General features: G+C 41.7%; 2 protein-coding genes across 5 annotated transcripts; one reads left to right on the top strand and one right to left on the bottom strand.

Moving 5' to 3' along the window:
• On the bottom strand, positions 1–6,863 carry cnr2 (cannabinoid receptor 2). Of its 4 annotated transcripts, none has more exons than XM_029737673.1 (3): positions 6,524–6,863; positions 1,668–1,782; positions 1–1,478 (listed from the first exon to the last, which is right to left on the bottom strand). In XM_029737673.1, the coding sequence occupies exons 2-3, from the start codon at positions 1,747–1,749 to the stop codon at positions 379–381; spliced, it is 1,182 nt and encodes a 393-aa protein (XP_029593533.1). In that variant the 5' UTR covers positions 1,750–1,782; positions 6,524–6,863; the 3' UTR covers positions 1–378. The 4 variants fall into 4 exon arrangements, with proteins under 4 accessions (XP_029593533.1, XP_029593531.1, XP_029593534.1 ...); XM_029737671.1 differs by having other exon boundaries at positions 1,668–1,779; XM_029737674.1 differs by lacking the exon at positions 6,524–6,863 and adding an exon at positions 2,460–2,961.
• Positions 6,864–13,917: 7,054 nt separating this feature from the next.
• LOC115177129 (proline-rich nuclear receptor coactivator 2) lies at positions 13,918–18,410 on the top strand. Its single transcript, XM_029737669.1, has 3 exons — positions 13,918–14,076; positions 14,670–14,891; positions 15,424–18,410. The coding sequence occupies exon 3, from the start codon at positions 15,448–15,450 to the stop codon at positions 15,916–15,918; it is 471 nt and encodes a 156-aa protein (XP_029593529.1). The 5' UTR covers positions 13,918–14,076; positions 14,670–14,891; positions 15,424–15,447; the 3' UTR covers positions 15,919–18,410.

The raw sequence follows: 18,410 nt of genomic DNA, 5'->3' as shown, positions 1-18,410 counted from the left end.
TCTTCTGGACGCTAAAGGACAAACACTCAAGTGAAAACAAGCATAGGATACACATAGCTATCTACATTTACACCAACAATGCCGTTGTCTTCCCAAAGGTGTTAATTTGGGATAATTCACATTTCTACTGGTTTGTAAAAAATAAAAAAATCTATTATGTCCCTTGGACAAATAATAAAATAATATTATCTCTGAGTGACTTGGCTTGTAGGTGGGTCAACACAATTTATGGTAACATGGTCGATATCTTTGTTTTAGTCCCTGTTATCACAGTTCATTTTAGAGACATTACCTCCTTATCGCTACGAACACAACAGAAGAAACACAAGTTCACATCACTGCTATAACCCTGATATACAGTAAGCCTCTCAACCCTTCTCATTTTCTAGTCATGTCCAGCTGCTGCTTGCCAACCATTTCTGAGACTGTGTTCGGTCGGCAGCTAACGAGTCTGGGCGCCTCACTCTCGGAGTGCGCGCTACAGCTGTTGCTCTCGCCTAAGGGAAGGGTAAGGGTCGTGTCTCGCCCTACGTGCCTCTGGCAGCACCCCAGCCCCTCACTCAGGCACCCCAACAGCCGCATCAGTGCCACCCTCAGCTCCCGGCAGCGCAGGGCATACAGCAGTGGGTTGACGGCTGAGTTGACCAGGCACATGGTGCTGCAGAAAGCAAAGGCCCTCTGCTGGACGTGTGTGAGCTGCACCGAGACGTCTGCCAGCATGAAGGAGAGGGTCGGCAGCCAACAGCCCACCATGATGAGCAGAATCAGGCCCAGGGTACGTGCCAACCGGATGTCCAGCCGCATGCGGGCCTGACCACGGGTAGGCGCCCCCTGGAGGCCCGTCATGGATGCCTCATGCCGATTGGCCCTCCACAGGATCAGGGCGTAGGCGCCCAGGATGAGTGACAGCAGCACCAGGATGAAGCTGACCCAGCAGGCCAGGTAGCGGTGGTCAATGTATGGGAAGAGGCGCGAGCAGGGCTGGCTGAGCCCTGTGGGGCACCTCCAGCCCATCAGAGGGAGGAAAGAGATGAGGATGGTGGCGCTCCACAGGGCAAGGAGAGCCAACAGGGCCCTGCGGCGCGTCAACACCACTTTATAACGCGACGCCTGATGTATACACAGATAGCGGTCCAGAGCAGTCAACAGAAGACTACCCACCGAGCCGGTGAAAGCCATCGTCACCCCGCCCAGCTTGAAGAGGTAGGCGTTGGGGCCGTCAAGGCGGTGGAACAGGTGGAAGTCCAGGAAGCTGGTGGTGAAGAAGCAGCTGGCAAAGATGTCGGCCAGGGCCAGGCTGCTGATGAAAAGGTAGGAGGGACGCTGGCGCAAGGCGGCGGTGGCGGCGATCACACCCAGGACCAACGCATTCTCCAGGAAAGTGAAGGGTCCGGCCAAGAAACAGATGGAGCCGATGGCTGTCTTCTCCGCCTCAAACAGAACCATATAGCACTTCAGGCCCGCACAGGACTGGTTGACTGTTGACACAGGAATACAATTCAGACATTAGTGATTGGCTTATGTTGTATGGCAGCCAATGTGAACTCACATTACCAATCATCATAATAATATTTATTTTTAATATAATTTAATATTTAAAGAGACGCAGTTATTGTATTATAAGTTATTCTATTTAAAATATGATGACAATATTCTAATATACATACCCAGAGGTGATGGGGTGCTGCCATTGTCTTCGGACATCATGGCCCCTACAGAGGACCCTACAGGCTTGTCCCATCCATCCATCTCTTATAGGTCAGGGGTTAGCTCTGAAATCTACTTAGAGGTGCAGAGGGGAAATGTATGAACATTGTTCTCATACTGTATGTACCCATAGAAATTCAGATGGGTCACAAGTCATCAGACAGTACCAAATATGACCACTGGATGGAGACATTATCTCTGATTACTTAAACAGAACTCCCTGAATGGTGCCTCTTAAATTGTACTTCCTTTTTGCATTCCCGTTCCTCGCTTCCTTCTCAAAACGCATTGGAGGAGATGGTCCAAGGGGAGGAACCTCTGACCCTTTCCTCCAATGCGTTGTGAGAAGAAGTTGCCTCCTAATTGCCACCTTCCTGAATCCTTTCAGGCTCTTTTTATGGAGAAAATGTGCTAATAAATGGCTTGTGAATGTGTTTAATTCAAAACCAATTATTGTCCTATTTTTTTATTATCGTTGATATTTTTTTCTCTGCTGTAAATTGAGAGTATTGTTTTGAGGCGATGAAACAGGTCTGTGTGGTCAAATATATTCCTATTATTAGAAAATTAAATCCACCAAAAACATGCTTCAGACATTCGGTGGAAACATAACCATTTAAACACTGGGACCTGTTTGATCACCTCAAAACAATACTCTTGTCTATTTACAGCAGAGAAAAATCCATCCCTTCTAGCCCACCTCAAGAGGCACGGTAAAAAAACAAACGCATTATCAATAGACATAAAGCTACCTCTAGATATCTGTCACTTTGACCTTGAGGCTCTCACTTGAAGTGAATGAATTGGGTGGTGACTTCCTGAGATAAAAAAATATATACATTTTAATCATTAAAGGAGACAATGATGTGAGTCATAGTAAGCCACATGAGTGGGCTTGGTGGGAAGAGCCGTGCAGATGGCCTCTGGTCATCATTTCCAGCTGTTGATGGAAGTACATTAGGTTAGAAAGACAGTGTTGAGTTGGGCCTCACCAGGCCACGGTCATTAAGGTCAGACTGAGCTTGGAAAGCATATCCTCATCCTCTATGCGCTATAACAAGGGTCCCCAATTACATTAAGCCGTGGGCCGATTTTCTTCTTGAGCGGATGGTCGGGGGTTCCGAAACATAATTATAAATAATTTGTACACTGCAAATTGACCTCAAGTAGCCCAAATAGATACAGTATTTGACAAAAATCGAATAATTTCAAACCTTGATTACGTTGGGATATGATCGCATACACTGAGTGTACAAAACATTAGGAACCCCTGCTCTTTCCATGACTTAGACTGAGTGCCATTCAGAGGGTGAGTGGGCAAAACAAAATTTGCCCCAAAAAATTTCCTTCATCAATCTACACACAATACCCCATAATGACGAAGCAAAAACAGGTTAAGACATTTTTGCAAATGTATAATAAAAAATTGAAATATCACATTTACGTAAGTATTCAGACCCTTTACTCAGTGCTTTGTTGAAGCACCTTTGGCAGCGATTACAGCCTCAAGTCTTCTTGGGTATGAAGCTACTAGCTTGGCACATCTGTATTTGTGGAGTTTCTCCCATTCTTCTCTGCAGATCCTCTCAAGCTCTGTCAGGTTGGATGGGGCGCGTGGCTGCACAGCTATTTTCAGGTCTCTCCAGAGATGTTCGATCAGGTTCAAGTCCGGGCTCTGCTGGGCCACTCAAGGACATTCAAAGACTTGTCCCGAAGCCATTCCTGCATTGTCTTGGCTGTGTGATTTGGGTCATTGTACTTGTGGGAAGGTGAATCTTCACCCCAGTCTGAGGTCCTGAGCGCTCTGGAGCAGGTTTTTATCAAGGATCTCTCTGTACTTTGCTCCGTTCATCTTTCCCTCAATCCTGACTAATCTCCCGTTCCCTGCCACTGAAAAACATCCCCACAGCATGATACTGTCACCATGCTTCACCGTAGGGATGTGGGCCAGGTTTCCTCCATACATGACGCTTGGCATTCAGGCCAAAGAGTTCAATCTTGGTTTCATTAGACCAGAGAATCTTGTTTCTCATGGTCTGAGAGTCCTTTATAGGTGCCTTTTGGCAAACTCCAAGCGGGCAGTCATGTGTCTTTTACTGAGGAGTAGCTTCCGTCTGGCCACTCTACCATAAAGGCCTGATTGGTGGAGCGCTGCAGAGATGGTTGTCTTTCTGAAAGGTTCTCCCATCTCCACAAAGGAACTCTGGACCTCTGTCAAAGTGGTTCTTGGTCACCTCCCTGACTATGGCCTTTCTCCCCCGATTGCTCAGTTTGGCCAGGAGGACTGCTCTAGGAAGAGTCTTGGTGGTTCCAAACTGATGGAGGCCACTGTGTTCTTGTGGACCTTCAATGCTTCAGAAATGTTTTTGTACCCTTCCCCCGATCTGTGTCTCGGAGTTCGACGGACAATTCCTTCGACCGCATGGATTGGTTTTTGTTTGGGTAATGCACTGTCAACTGTGGGACCTTATATAGACAGGTGTGCCTTTCCAAATCCTGTTCAATCAATTACATTTAACAGGTGGACTACAATCAAGATGTAGAAACATCTCAAGGGTGATCAAGGGAATCAGGATGATTGATTGGATATGATTTTGAAAGTCACACACCAGTCTATATAAGGTCCCACAGTTGACAGTGCATGTCAAGGCAAAAACCAATCCGTGAGATTGAAATAATTGTCCGTAGAGCTCAGAGACAGGATTGTGTCGAGGCACAGATGTGGGGAAGGGTACCAAAACATTTCTGCAGCATTGAAGGTCCCCAAGAACACAGTGGCCTCCATTATTCTTACATAATGGAGGCCTCCAAGACTCTTCCTAGAGCTGGCCAGCTGGCCGGCCGGCCAAACTGAACAATCTGGATAGAAGGGCCTTGGTTAGGGAGGTGACCAAGAACCCAATGGTAACTTGGACAGAGCTCCAGTGAAATGCATCCACAGGTCCACCTCCAATTGACTCAAATTGTGTCAATTAGCCTATCAGAAGCTTCTAAAGCCATGACATAATTTTCTGGAATTTTCCAAGCTGTTTAAAGGCACAGTCTACTTAGTGTATGTAAACTTCTGACCCACTGGAATTGTGATACAGTGAATTATAAGTGAAATAATCTGTCTGTAAAAATTGTTGGGAAAATTACTTGTGTCATGCACAAAGTAGATGACCTAACCGACTTGCCAAAACTATAGTTTATTAACAAGAAATTTGTGGAGTGGTTGAAAAACGAGTTTAAATGACACCACCCTAAGTGTATGTAAAGTTCTGACTTCAACTGTATATATTATTTTAAATATATGTTTTATATTTTCCTTTATAAATGTTTCCCCCCTAACCCTACCACCCCTACCCTACTTAGAGTAAACTAATGGACAACAATACTTATGCTTCCACTTCCAGCTTATACATACTACATACATTTCACAGACAGTATATTTTAAATTAATTATCTTTTGGGTTTTTTCATCCCAGCTTTCAGCTACCCTCCCATCTATCTCTGAAGACCATCCAGTTTTGATTTCTAGCTGCCATATATTTTTTTACACTGTGCTGTGATGTTTCACAAACGTTATGAACCTTTCTATTCTCATAGTTTCTACAGATTGTACATTAAAAAATGATCACCTTAGCTAAGAATGATTGTCATTGATCGATTGGCTGTGACTCATTAAATCACCCAGCAGTGCCATTTGCAGAGTTAGCTCTAAGTAAATGTTGGATTTGTGTTTTTTGTATATCGACTTAGGTGAATGAACCTACAGCAGCCAAGGTGATAATGGCTGGGATCATTTTTTTTGTTTTTTTTCTGTTCTCCAAATAGCCTTTTAAAGTTTTTAAATTGTATAGAAATGCAGTCAATGAGCTTCAACTTTCAAAAAGAACCTCGCTAAAACTCTAACTCTAGTTACGGCCCTGCTGTGTCTATAGAAATAGAACATTCAAAACCAGACAAATAGGTCACTTTTTTTACGGCATTGCACCAGTGCCCCACTTTTTTCTTACATTTTGTTTTCATTTTATGAGGTTCTGAATGATCATCATTATTTTTTCAGCGCAAATTTATGCTTTATGAAAGTACATTTTGAAATATGGGGGCTGGAGAAATAGGAAGTAAATTGCTTTTTACAGAGACCCTTATTGACTTTAGTGACAATATTTCTAAATCTGCTTGACGGAGATGACAGCCGAGTATATGCACTCTGCTTATTACACCACCTCAGGCTTCCTCTCTCTGTGTGGACCTGAAATATTTTTTGATTGACAGTTCACAGCAGGCTACTTTTCTGTTCCTCGAAGGTACTTGGACCACTCATACATATATTAATGCAAAGTACACAATACCTATTACTGAGTAAGGACTCATGGGGGATATTTTAGATTTACAGTATGACCACAGAGACATTTGAACATATGTTGAAACATAGTGTGTCAACTGAGTTGTGACACTACAACAAGGCAAGAAGACTTTCACAGACTGCGTTTTAAACAGTCACTTTAAAACATGCAATGAGGTACCAATTCATAAATGCTATTAAAAAACAGAACACATGGGTCACAGACTGATCTGGGTCACAGACTGAACATCAGACAGCATCATCTAACATCTATATACATGCAAAATCCTAAGGAGAGCATGCTTTGTGCTTCAGAACCTAACAATCATGCTCTCACGTTCAGCATTTCTCTCATAACAAGTTTCAAACATTGTGCAAATAATGATTTGCTCTATGATGCTCAGAAACCACAAGGCAGTGTTTTTGCCCTGTGGGGTGGACTGTATCGTAGTATAAAATAATACAAGAATAAAGGCAGGTGCTTACCTTGTGTGGATGCTTTTCTGTCAGTTCTGTTGTGGTGTAGGAGGAAGACAGACCAAACTGATGACCTCGGCTACAGAGCCACTGAGTTCCATCTAACTCCACTCCCCAGAACCAGTCGGTGACTGAGTGAGACTGAGTGAGGGAGAGAGAGCGAGAGAAACTGATGTCTGACCGTTTGCAGTCCCTGAAGTACTAACATGTTCATGCTTTCTGCCTTTTGGGTTCATTGTAATGGCTGGAATGGAATCAATGGAACGGTAGCAAATACATCAAACATATGGAAACCACGTTTGACTCCGTTCTGTTTATTCCATACCAGCTGTCCTCCAATAGCTCCTCCCACCAGCCTCCACTGGTCCACGGAGACATTGGCGTAAGTGTCAGCACAAATGTTGAAACATACTGTGCCAACTGAGTTGTGACACTGCAACAAGGCAACAAAACTTACACAGACATATACATTCTAAACAGTCACTTTAAAACATGAAACGAGGTACCAAATCCAACAGCATCGTCCCTTGACTTTTTCCACATTTTGTTATCTTACAGCATTATTCTAAAATTGATTAGTTTTTTCCCCATCAATCTACACACAATATTCCATAATGACAAAGCAAAAACAGGTTCTTAGACATTTTTTGCAAATGTATTAAAAATAAAAATGTGAAATATCACATTTACAAAAGTATTCAGACACTTTACTCAGTACTTTGTTGAAGCACCTTTGGCAGCGATTAGAGCCTCAAATCTTCTTGGGTATGACCCTAAAAGCTTGGCCCAACTGTATTTGGGGAGTTTCTCCCATTCTTCTCTGCAGATAATCTCAAACTCATTGGATTGGGAGCGTCGCTGCACAGCTATTTTCAGGTCTCTCCAGAGATGTTTGATCAGGATCAAGTCTGGGTTCTGACTGGGTCACTCAAGGACATTCAGAGACTTGTCCCGAAGCCACTCCTGTGTTATCTTGACTGTGTGCTTGGAGAAGGTGAATCTTCGCCCCAGTCTGAGGTCCTGAGCAGGTTTTCATCAAGGATCCCTCTGTACTTTTCTCCATTCATCTTTTCCTCAATCCTGACTAGTCTCCCAGTCCCTGACGCTGAAAAACATCCCCATGGCATGATGCTGCCACCACCATGCTTCACTGCAGGGATGGTGCCAGGTTTCCTCCAGACGTGATGCTTGGCATTCAGGCCAAATAGTTAAATCTTGGTTTCATCAGACCAGAGAATCTTGTTTCTCATGGTCTGAGAGTCTTTAGGTGCTTTTTGGCAAACTCCATGCGGGCTTTACTGAGAAGTGTCTTCCGTCTGGCCGCTCTACCATAAAGGCCTGGTTGGCAGAGTGCTGAGAGATGGTTGTCTTTCTGAAAGGTTCTCACATCTCCACAAAGGAACTCTGAAGCTCTGTCTGAGTGACCATTGGGTTCTTAGAAACCTACCTGACCAAAGCCCTTCTCCCCCGATTGATCAGTTTGGCCGGGTGGCCAGCTCTAGGAAGAGTCTTGGTTGTTACAAACTTCTTCCATTTAAGAATGATGGAGGCGACTGTGTTCTTGGGGACCTTCAATACTGCAGAAATGTTTTGGTACACTTACCCAGATCTGTGCCTCAACACAATCCTGTCTCGGCGCTCTATGCACAATTTCTTCGACCTCATGGCTTGGTTTTTGATCTGACATGCACTGTCAACTATGGGACCTTATATAGACAGGTGTATGCCTTTCCAAATCATGTCCAATCAATTTAATTTATCACAGGTGGACACCAGTCAAGTTGGAGAAAAATCTCAAGGATGATCAATGGAAGCTTAATTTCGAGTCTCATAGCAAAGGGTCAGAATACTTATGTAAATAAGGTATTTTTTAAAACCTATTTTCACTTTGTCAGTGTAGGGTATTGTGTGTAGATTGATGAGGAAATTGTATTTTTTATTTTAGAATAAGATTAATGTACTAAAATGTGGAAAAAGTGAAGAGGGCTGAATATTTTCCGAGTACGGTCGCACACCTCAATTACCTCAACTACCTCATACCCCTAGGCATTGACTCATTAGCGGTATTCCTTGTATATAGCCTCGTTATGGTTATTTTGTTACTATTTCCTTTTTTTTTTTTTTTTAGCAAATTTTTCATACTTTTTAACCTCTACATGATCGGTGTCCAGGGATGGTTGAGCTAAAGTGCGCTAATGTGATTAGCATTAGGTTGGAAGTAACAAGAACATTTCCCAGGACATGGACATACCTGATATGAGCAGAAAGCTTACATTCTGGTTAATCTAACTGCACTGTCCAATTTACAGTAGCTATTACAGTGAACAAATACCACGCTATTGGTTGAGGAGAGTGCACAGTTATGAACTTGAAAATGCATTCATAAACCAATTAGTCACATTTGGGCAGACTTGATACAACATTTTGAACATAAATGCAATGGTTCATTGGATCAGTCTAAAACTTGCACATACACTGCTGCCATCTAGAGGCCAAAATATAAATTGTGCCTAAACTGGAATAATACATTGTGACCTTTCTCTTGCATTTCAAAGATGATGGATAAAAAAACATGTTTTTTTTCCTTTGTATTATGTTTTACCAGATCTAATATGTTATATTCTCCTACATTAATTTCACATTTCCACAAACTTCAAAGTGTTTCCTTTCAAATGGTATCAAGAATATGCATATCCTTGCTTCAGGTCCTGAGCTACAGGCAGTTAGATTTGGGTATGTCATTTTAGGCGACAATTTGAAAAAAGGGGCGGTAACTCTGTATTGTTGGGAAAGGACTCATCATAGTCTAAAAGAATAAAGGCAGGTGTAGATTCTTTTCTGTCAGTTCTGCTGTGGTGTGAGGAAGATGGACCAAACTGATGACCTCAGCCAGTGAGTTCCACCTATCTCCACTCACCAGAAACAGTCAGTGAATGAGTGAGACACTGGTCTATGATGAAAATATACTGAAACTGCTTGGGGAAGGATGCAGTAAGAAAGAAAGGAAAGCCATACATTTATGTCACCTGAGATAGATTAAACATTTAGGAGCTGAGCATTACATTTTACTATCCATGTTTACATTTACAAATTCTACAGGTTCTAAAGTCATACAGGCCATGATTAACATTTTACATTTTTTCTTTTCTTTGTCATTTAGCAGACACTCTTATCCAGAGCGACTTACAGTAGTGAATGCATACATTTCATGCATTTTTTTTTCTCCGTACTGGTCCCCCGTGGGAATCGAACCCACAACCCTGGCATTGCAAACACCATGCTCTACCAACTGAGCCACACGGGAAAGGTCATAAGAGATTTATTTCAGGGTGGGCCATCGCTCTGTAATGTCTTAAATAATGTCCTCCTAACACATACAATACTCAATACTGAATGAAGAGGTTGGCTACCCCCCATCTCTCCAACCTCACCTTTCCATTTCTCCAATATATTTATACATTTATTCATTTCCCCAATATGCAGTAAACGAGACCGTTTGCAGTCCCCGAAGTACTAACATGTTCATGTTTTCTGCCTTTTGTCAATCCGATTTGCGCATTAACAGTTAAAATGGTGCCTAGGGAGGAGACAGAGCACTCACTGTGAGAGTGAGCTGTGTTTCAGGATGTGTGAAGAAACAAGGTTAATGAACAGAAAAGACAGACTGTGACCTCTGGCTAGCCATAAACCAGCCAATAGTGATGCAGAAATTGCCTGTTAAGAGCAATGAAATATTATGTTTACTCCACAGGGGTTGATAATGATAGACTTTTGACTGATTCTAAAGTACTGCGGCCTTTACTGCAGCCAATGGTACCATTGTTTTTTTTATACAACTGAGAGCTCGAAACCCCCGTTGAATATGATTTGTTCTTTATGCTCTTCCCTTGTGGCATGATTGTGTCAAGATGCCCTCGTTGTGCAAAAGTTGTATTTCCTACATATTGCTCAATACAGAATTTTTTTTCACAGTGACACTGAGTTTTTACTATGACAACATCATCTAAATTATGGTCATGCATGAGACAACCAGGATGTAATGTTTTTTTTAAGCAAGAGGGGGCGACACTAACTATCTGTAACAACTACAATTGGAGGAACTCAAGAATGGTAAAAGTTTGTAGGGGAAGTGGCATGATTGAGGCGAGCAGAAGTTTGTTGCGTACTGTTGCCTAGAAATAATCCATTTTAAAAATCCCACAGGGAAGGAAATTACAATACTTTATTAGCCTATCAAAATTAAGAAACTGTCATTTAGGACATAGTAAATTAATAATATGTTAATTAATATATTCTAATCAGGTTCTAAGAGCTAATTTGCCCATAGGCAATCTGAAATAATTAATGTTTTACTATTTTAGCTTTACAACACACATGTTATACAATACATTGAACGCATTTAGACTGAAAAAGATGGTCTGGTCTGGCATTGACCCACTCACCAGAGTCAACCATGTCTGATGTAAAGGCAGTATACTATCCTCCTCTTCACTGCCCTGTCAGTGACCTGACCAATTTGGCTGGGCAGAGGGAGGAAATCTGATTACAAGCAGGCAGCTAAGCTCCTCCAGTTTTTCATTTCTGGCATTGTCTCAACAGGTGCACAAGCTCAGCATTTGGCACCTACTATACCTTTTATGGTTATTTAATTTAATGATTTTAAATGTTATACATTAAGCTAAATAACATTAGTCTCCGAACCCAGAACCAAATACAAAAAGTATCTTCTCCTTATACATTCAATGAGAAATAGCTTCAGGCCAGGTTTCATACTTTTATGGCCATAATGCTGAGTGCTGTCTCAAGATAACATTTCCTCCCACTCTCTCATAGCCTCTCTTAAAGAGAGAAAAAAAGGCACTGATATGACCCTCACTTAAAGTGTAGTCTGACCGTGTCCTATTCCTTCCTTTCAGATGAATGGAACAAAGTCAAAGTCATTGTGTTACAGGTGGTTATTTGCTTACAACAGATTACCTAATGTAAAACGCAACTGTTGGTTTTCCTTTCAGCTCTTTGTATGTATCACTAAACAATATATTTGTAGTCATTATTAATTCTACACAAACACATCCAACCTCTTGCCCAAAATAGGGTGAGTGTGAGAGGGATAGCTTGTGTTCCCATATCAGGAGAGTTTGACAACTTGGGTTATGTGACATCATGTGTGTACCTCCTCTATACTCCTGTGTGACCTAAAAGAGCCTCCCAATGACCTAAATTCCATACATAGCTTCTGGCCTGAGGAGGCCCAACCCTTGCAAGGACTTGTCACAGGGGTGTGTAGTACACACGGGGTACTCACTCAAGGTATACGAGTTGATAGACAGGCAAAATGTTGCAACAACACTATTTTACAGTGAGAGACACAGATGAGTGTTAGACGTTGGCGAGCACAGTTGGAATTCATCCCTTGTAACCATTATACAATTGTTTTATCCCGTAGACTTGGACCTGCTATAAATATTTAACACGTAAACCCAGCCTTCAAAATCTAGAACAGTATGTTCTATAATAAGTCACAGACTCGGTGTATACTGTTATCACTGTACTATTACCACAGATTATAATCATGCTCTGATGTAAAACATGGAAGCTGAAATCAGACACAGGCGAGACACATTTATTGTCCTCATAAAGGTTTGTTGTTTGAGGTCTGGTCTGAGGTGCTGCTCTCGTCTCTGAAAACAGAAGATATCCTCCTATAATTGTGTAAAATGAGGGCAGATCTCCTTACGTGTCCTGAAATAAACCGCCACTGTCAGGCGGCTTGGAGAGAGCTCCATGACAATGGCAAATGCAATTACCCCAAACGAACCAGACACTGTGTACAAATGGATAGTATATTATCAGAGAGGATGCAGCACATTGACACCTAGTGGTATGATGGCAGGAAACGGTTTCTAAATCCGGGCTTTGTGGTTTCTAGTGTAACATGTTAGGACTTGCACTATTGTTGTTCTATGTTCCCAGCCAAGTTAACGTTAGGTAACATTTGCAATGGTAAAATTAGGTCAGGTTTAGGGGCATGTCATTTGAGTATCTTATCAAGCAACAGAGACAACATGGAACACACAGATACTGAGTGAGAAAATACTGTTAATAACAGACCTACATCTTGACAGTGGCTGCCTATAGAGCCCCAAAACAAAAAAATGATATATACATATGGGCCACCACAGTGACGCAGTTAGGGGTGGGGTTTATTGAGAGTGCAAAATTGTGTAACACAATCAAGTAAAAGGTATTTCACTGTATGATCTATGGTCAATAATCCTGAACCCTAAATACACAACAACAAACATATAAAGGGAATAAGCTATGGGGACTTTTTTACCATCTTGAGCAAATATCTGACAAATTACCGATAAGTGGGCCCATTGTTAGCAGGTAACTGATGACAGTCATTTGCCCAGTCTTGCCCAGCCTGTTGCTGCTGCTCTCGTCATTTCACATGAATCACCACCCACCCACTACTACAGGAAATCCGGTTAAAATGTTTTCTTTTTTTCCAAATAAGAGAGAAACCATATTATATCGTAATAAATTAAAAATACAAGCCACTATAAATATATTAAGAAATGCTGTTATTCAGGAATAGACATTCTATTGAGTTGGATTACATAATACTGAACCATTGTGAAGCCAATCATATCGTAATCTCAGTAGGAATTGATCTCTGACAGATTCTCTCACAAACTAGGTTTCCGTCCAAATGGCAACAGAATTTCATGCGAATATTCTTCAAACCTCCATATAAACAATATGCGCATTTCCCCACGAGTTCTGTTTCCATCAGATTGACTTGTTGTTGATAAAAGGCTGTGCGTGATGACGTAGTGCACACACATTACTTTTGCTGTTCAATTCCCATGTACCGAATAAAACACATTTAAACGGGGTTCCATCGCATTTCCAACTCGACTGATGGTTTTGTCACAACACATTTTGCATTACATAGCGAATGTGCCCACTCTGGTCGTGGCACGTCCACTCTAGCCAACAGCTTAGCATAAAAATGTTGGATGGAAACCTGGTTAGTGTAGGCTACTCAAATTATTTAGTAATGTAGGTCTACATATCATGACATATTTTGTCAATTGTTCATTTGGAACCCCAGTATTAGCTTTTGCCGAAGCAGCGGCTATTGACGGTCAGGTTTGAAGGACAAAAACATGTCGATTTGTTTTATTTGATTTGAATGTAAATGGTGGTTTTCTTGATGCTTTACCACTTCTTCTTGGAAATACCCTCAACAAAGGAAGCCTAGGGCGGGAGGTTTGTCTTTTCTCGTCAACTGTCTGGCAACAGACGTAAATGCGTCTCTGTATGGCCTCTCCGATTGGTCCTTCAGTCACAGAGCTGTTGTGATTGGTCAGAGCTCAGCTTGCGCAGCTACATATACCTGCTCGAGCTTCCATTTTGTTGCAAATCAGACAGTCGAGAGGGAATAGAGATGTACACACGGTTCTAGATATAGCAATTTCTACATTCAGAGAGTTCAGACGTCAATTCAACAGTCTCTGACAAAGGGCTTTTACCAACTAAGCCTGAGGAAGTCGGTAAGAGCCTGTGTTTAGCTAAATTGGCTAAGTTAATTTAGCTAGAATTTGTGACGCCATATGACTTATGAGTGGCGTTCTTTGTTTTGTTGCCAGAGAAGTGACCTAGATAGACGGCTATTTACTTACAATGATAATAAGAACCCTGAACATATCTAACTTTAGTGATGTTAACAAGCACAAATTACGGTTAATCCAGGTGTATTTAAAAAATGTATTCAGCTAAAGTGAACATCAATCGCTCGATTTCTCCACCAAGCTAACGTAACGTTTGTTGACGACGTTCGCAGTCTTCCACGCCAGTGAAAGCATTATTCGCTGTTTACGTGGTGGCTTTACATAGCTAAACATGGACGCTAGTTAGCTACCTGCTTTATTTTCCAGTAAACCAATATGCATTATGTTGCTACCAGTTTATGGATTTTACCAGACAGTTTGTAGAATGTAGTTAGCTTTGTGAAGATGCATGTTTGTCACAAGACAACTGGCCCCATTCTCAATTTGTAACATCAACAGTTTACATACTTGGAGCAGTGTCGTTCTATTTTACCCGAAGTATTTCTAAAACATTTTTTTTTAAATGTCTTATTTAGATCGGCTTCTTTGAGCATTTTCGTGCGCTGAAGTGAATTGATGTTCTACTCGGCTTCACGGGAAAACGACGCTCATTGGCACATGACAACTCCAGATCTTGCTGGACCTAAAAGTGCAGCGAGAAGTAGACCGAAGACTACTTTGAGGACCTGGAGCCCAATTGGAAAGGAGAAATTAAGAAGGAAACATCTCTGCACATCCAACTTTCTAACAACAAAGAGGTAGGCATTGGCTGCTACACTGTTTTTGCTGTCGGGTGGGGGAAGGGCTGATCTTTTGCACGTAGCCCAATTGAGCTCATTGGAGTAGCTTCAGTAATGCACAGTTGTTCCAGCAGTTCTGTTAATTCTATTTTGCCCGTCTTATCAACTACGCATATATATATATATATATATATATATATATATATATATATATATATATATATATATATATATATATATATATATATATATATATATATATAATATTTTTTTAAAACCATATTGTTAAAGCGTTGTCAACGGGGGACAATTGTCATGTTTAATTGTTAGGCAGCAGGTAACGTTAGCTTAGCATTAAGAGCGTTGGAATGTCGCTGGTTCGAATCACTGAGTTGAATAGGTGAAACATCTGTATGCCCTTGAGCAAGTCACTTGTAAATTCTGGATAAGTGTCTGCAAAATGACTAAATTGTAAATGTTCAAAATTTATTGTTTCAATGTTTTTTTTTTTAAAGATTTGGTTCTTAATTTAAATGTATTCCTCTTTCAGGTGACATAGTCTGGAAAGTACAGTATGGGAGGTGGAGAGAGGTACAACATTCCATTGTCACACCCAGAGCGCCCATTGCCCAAGAAGAACCATCAGCTGGGCCGGGCCAAGCAGAGAGTTGTCCGTGATCAGAATGGAGTGACAACTGTAGCATCCTCAGGGGCGGCGGGAGGTCCTCACCAACATGGCCACCGCAAGGGCGCAGCCTACCCCTGGTTTCCAGAGGCGCGGCTGGCCGCGTCGGCTGAGAAGAAAAACACTTCTGTCCGTTTTGCCAACGCCTACGATCAGAATTGGGAGGGCGCTGTGTCCCACCTGAACACACTTCTGGCCGCCCAGTGTGGCGGCCCGAGCTATGCAGGGGCCAAGTTCAGCGAGCCACCCTCCCCCAGTGTGCTGCCCAAGCCCCCCAGCCACTGGGTCCCCATGGGTACTCGTGACAGCAGGGAGATGATGGCCTTCCAGCTGAAGAGCCTCCTCAAGGTGCATGCCTAGAGATGGACTCCCATAACCTGACCTTTCAAAGCCAACGTGTGAACGAAGGCTCCTGCCTGCCTTGAACGCCCCAGCGTTGTAATATACTTTTGGCTATTTTAGACTGTGTTCGATGGGTGGGTAGGCATGTTGTAGGGAAATCTCTGCAGATGTTTATCACCCATATTTTTTTTATATATTTTTTTAGTACCACAGGTATTACAGCGCTGCAGCCTTGTTGGTGGGGGAGAATGCTCTCATTGGAGTCTGTTTCTGTCACTAACGATGAACTGGATATCCTTCGTATTCATGCTCTTGTTTTTTTGTTTTGTTGTTTTTTTGTTGGCCGTTATAGCAAGTCTGTGGGCTTTTCTTCCCAAACGGTAGGGTTGGATACTGTTAGTAATAACATGTTAATGCAGTCTCATTTACAGTCCATTTCTGTGGACCGGTAATTCTTTGGCACGTTAAGTTCTGTTAATCATTAAGGAGTTCACCTCTGACAACCTGGTGCTGCCTGAAGCACAATCTACAATAGTAGCATATTTTTTTAGTTTGACTTACTGTTTTCCCTCTGGTTTTGGGGGGATGTAAAATCCACTGTTCTGCAGGGAAACCAGAGCTATCTTTCAGGAGGGAATCCGCTGTAGTAGTGAGTACAGGTCACAAGTATAACCTCAAACTGAAGTGTAGAGGCCATGGCACACAGGCCTTGGACGTTCAACTCCTGTACTTTTTTATTGCGCTGTGCGCTCTGCACTATGGCAGTTGTTCTGGTCCAAGGCCTGCAGCTCTATCATACAATTATTTTGTCTATTTGTGATGTGGTTATTAATCAATGAGTCAGTTTTGTCTTAACCAAACCAATGTCTTTTGATGTAATTTTTTTTCACCATCTCTCCCTTGTATGTCTGACGTGGTTACCAGTGCCATATCAACCACGTTGGCTTGAGTGGCACAGAGAATTTGGTCCTCTGGGTCACTGTTTTCCAACGCAATCAGTACTGCTATTAGCCACTTTCAAACTATCTCCTTCCCTACTGAAACCCCACACCGTAAACAATGCAGAAGAGGGCCAGATTCAACAGGAACGTGGAACTAAGTTTCACAACCTCGATCTCCTGTGCCATGGCCCTGTTTGCTGTGTGGCAGTTTCTTACAAGGAAGTGCAACGTTGAGAGAAGTGCGTAACGTGGCACAGAGGACGTTAGGCGCAAGGCCAGTGTGGATCTGTTTACATTTAAAGTCTCCAGCGGCAATCTCCAGATACTCACTGCTTCCTGCACCCTACTCTTCTTGCACTGCAATCAAAATAGTTTTTATAAGTTACAGGCTGAGAGGCCCTTTATATCAGTGGGTGGTTAATTGACTATCTCCCTCTAGGTTCTAATTTGAGGGGAGGCAGTCTTTTAGTTTCTTTGCAGAATGGGAACTGTAATGGCCATCTTAGAGACGACAAAACGGAGCTCACGAGCTTGAAATAAGTTAAAGAAAAAGAGCCATGTAAATAATGAAATGTGTAAAAATACTGGTAGCATATGTACATTTAGCAGTGTGTTTTTAAACCTGCTTTATAAAGTATTTTTAGTAATAACACTGAATGTATAAGTCATGCTAAGGACATGTCTTGACTTCAAATACTGAATATTTTTGTAAAAAAGAATATGCCTATAGCATTTGTCAATACCCCTTCACTGTGTAATGTCAGTAATCTTGCACGTTTTTTTATTTTGTATTATGCACAGTGTAGGGCGAAAAAATGCGGTGTGCAAAAAAACGTAGCTTACATTTGACCTTTTGAGGAGACTTCGATATGTATGAATTGTTCCAGAATTTTAGTTTCCAGGTGTGCTACAGCCTGAAGACAGCCACTGGGGGCTGGTTTCCCAGACAGATTGACCCCAAACCTGGATTAAAACAACTATTTCAATGGATAGTCTCCATTGAAAGTCTTTTTTTTTTCAGGACTACTTATGATCTGTCTGGAAAACGTGTCCTGAATTGAGTTGTTGAACTTGATTGTGCCTACATTTTAACCCAACATTGCGAAATTCTGTTGTTGATCAACATTGATTTATATTTTGTGATTAGGTAATGTTATTCATTGACCAAAAAATGTGCATCTTAAAACCACCTTCAATTATCTGCTGTTCTTCTGCCAGAAGATAATTGAATTTGGCCCTATGTTATTGTCAACCTGTTTTCATCTGCCTTTGTTTTGATCTGTGTTTTAAATGCATTGCTTTTTTTTTTGAACAAAGATGTGTTCTGTTGGTTTCTGCTAATGATTCATACATGTATAAGTCTCTGTCCTAAATTTGAAACTCAAGGGTTTCTCAACAAATTGGCTTTTAATTTGTCCCATTTGTTTACGGTCACCAATGAATATGAAATTATGCCACATGTCCAGACTTGATTTGAATTTGACTTAAAAAAGGAACTCAAAGCACTGCTTTTAATTGGTCTAATCAAAAAGTAAACCCCAAAAAATAAAATCCCTTCCCTTTCCCCCC

This window comes from Salmo trutta, chromosome 37 (assembly GCF_901001165.1).
Source record: "Salmo trutta chromosome 37, fSalTru1.1, whole genome shotgun sequence".
NCBI lineage: Eukaryota > Metazoa > Chordata > Actinopteri > Salmoniformes > Salmonidae > Salmo > Salmo trutta.
This window is presented reverse-complemented; position numbering and strand designations above follow the sequence as displayed.

Coding starts and splice junctions, on each gene's coding strand:
- cnr2 (XM_029737673.1), bottom strand. CDS start 1,749: ATGGATGGATGGGACAAGCCTGTAGGGTCCTCTGTAGGGGCCATGATG. Junction 1,479..1,667: donor CAGCACCCCATCACCTCTGG/GTATGTATATTA, acceptor CTGTGTCAACAG/TCAACCAGTCCTGTGCGGGC.
- LOC115177129 (XM_029737669.1), top strand. CDS start 15,448: ATGGGAGGTGGAGAGAGGTACAACATTCCATTGTCACACCCAGAGCGC.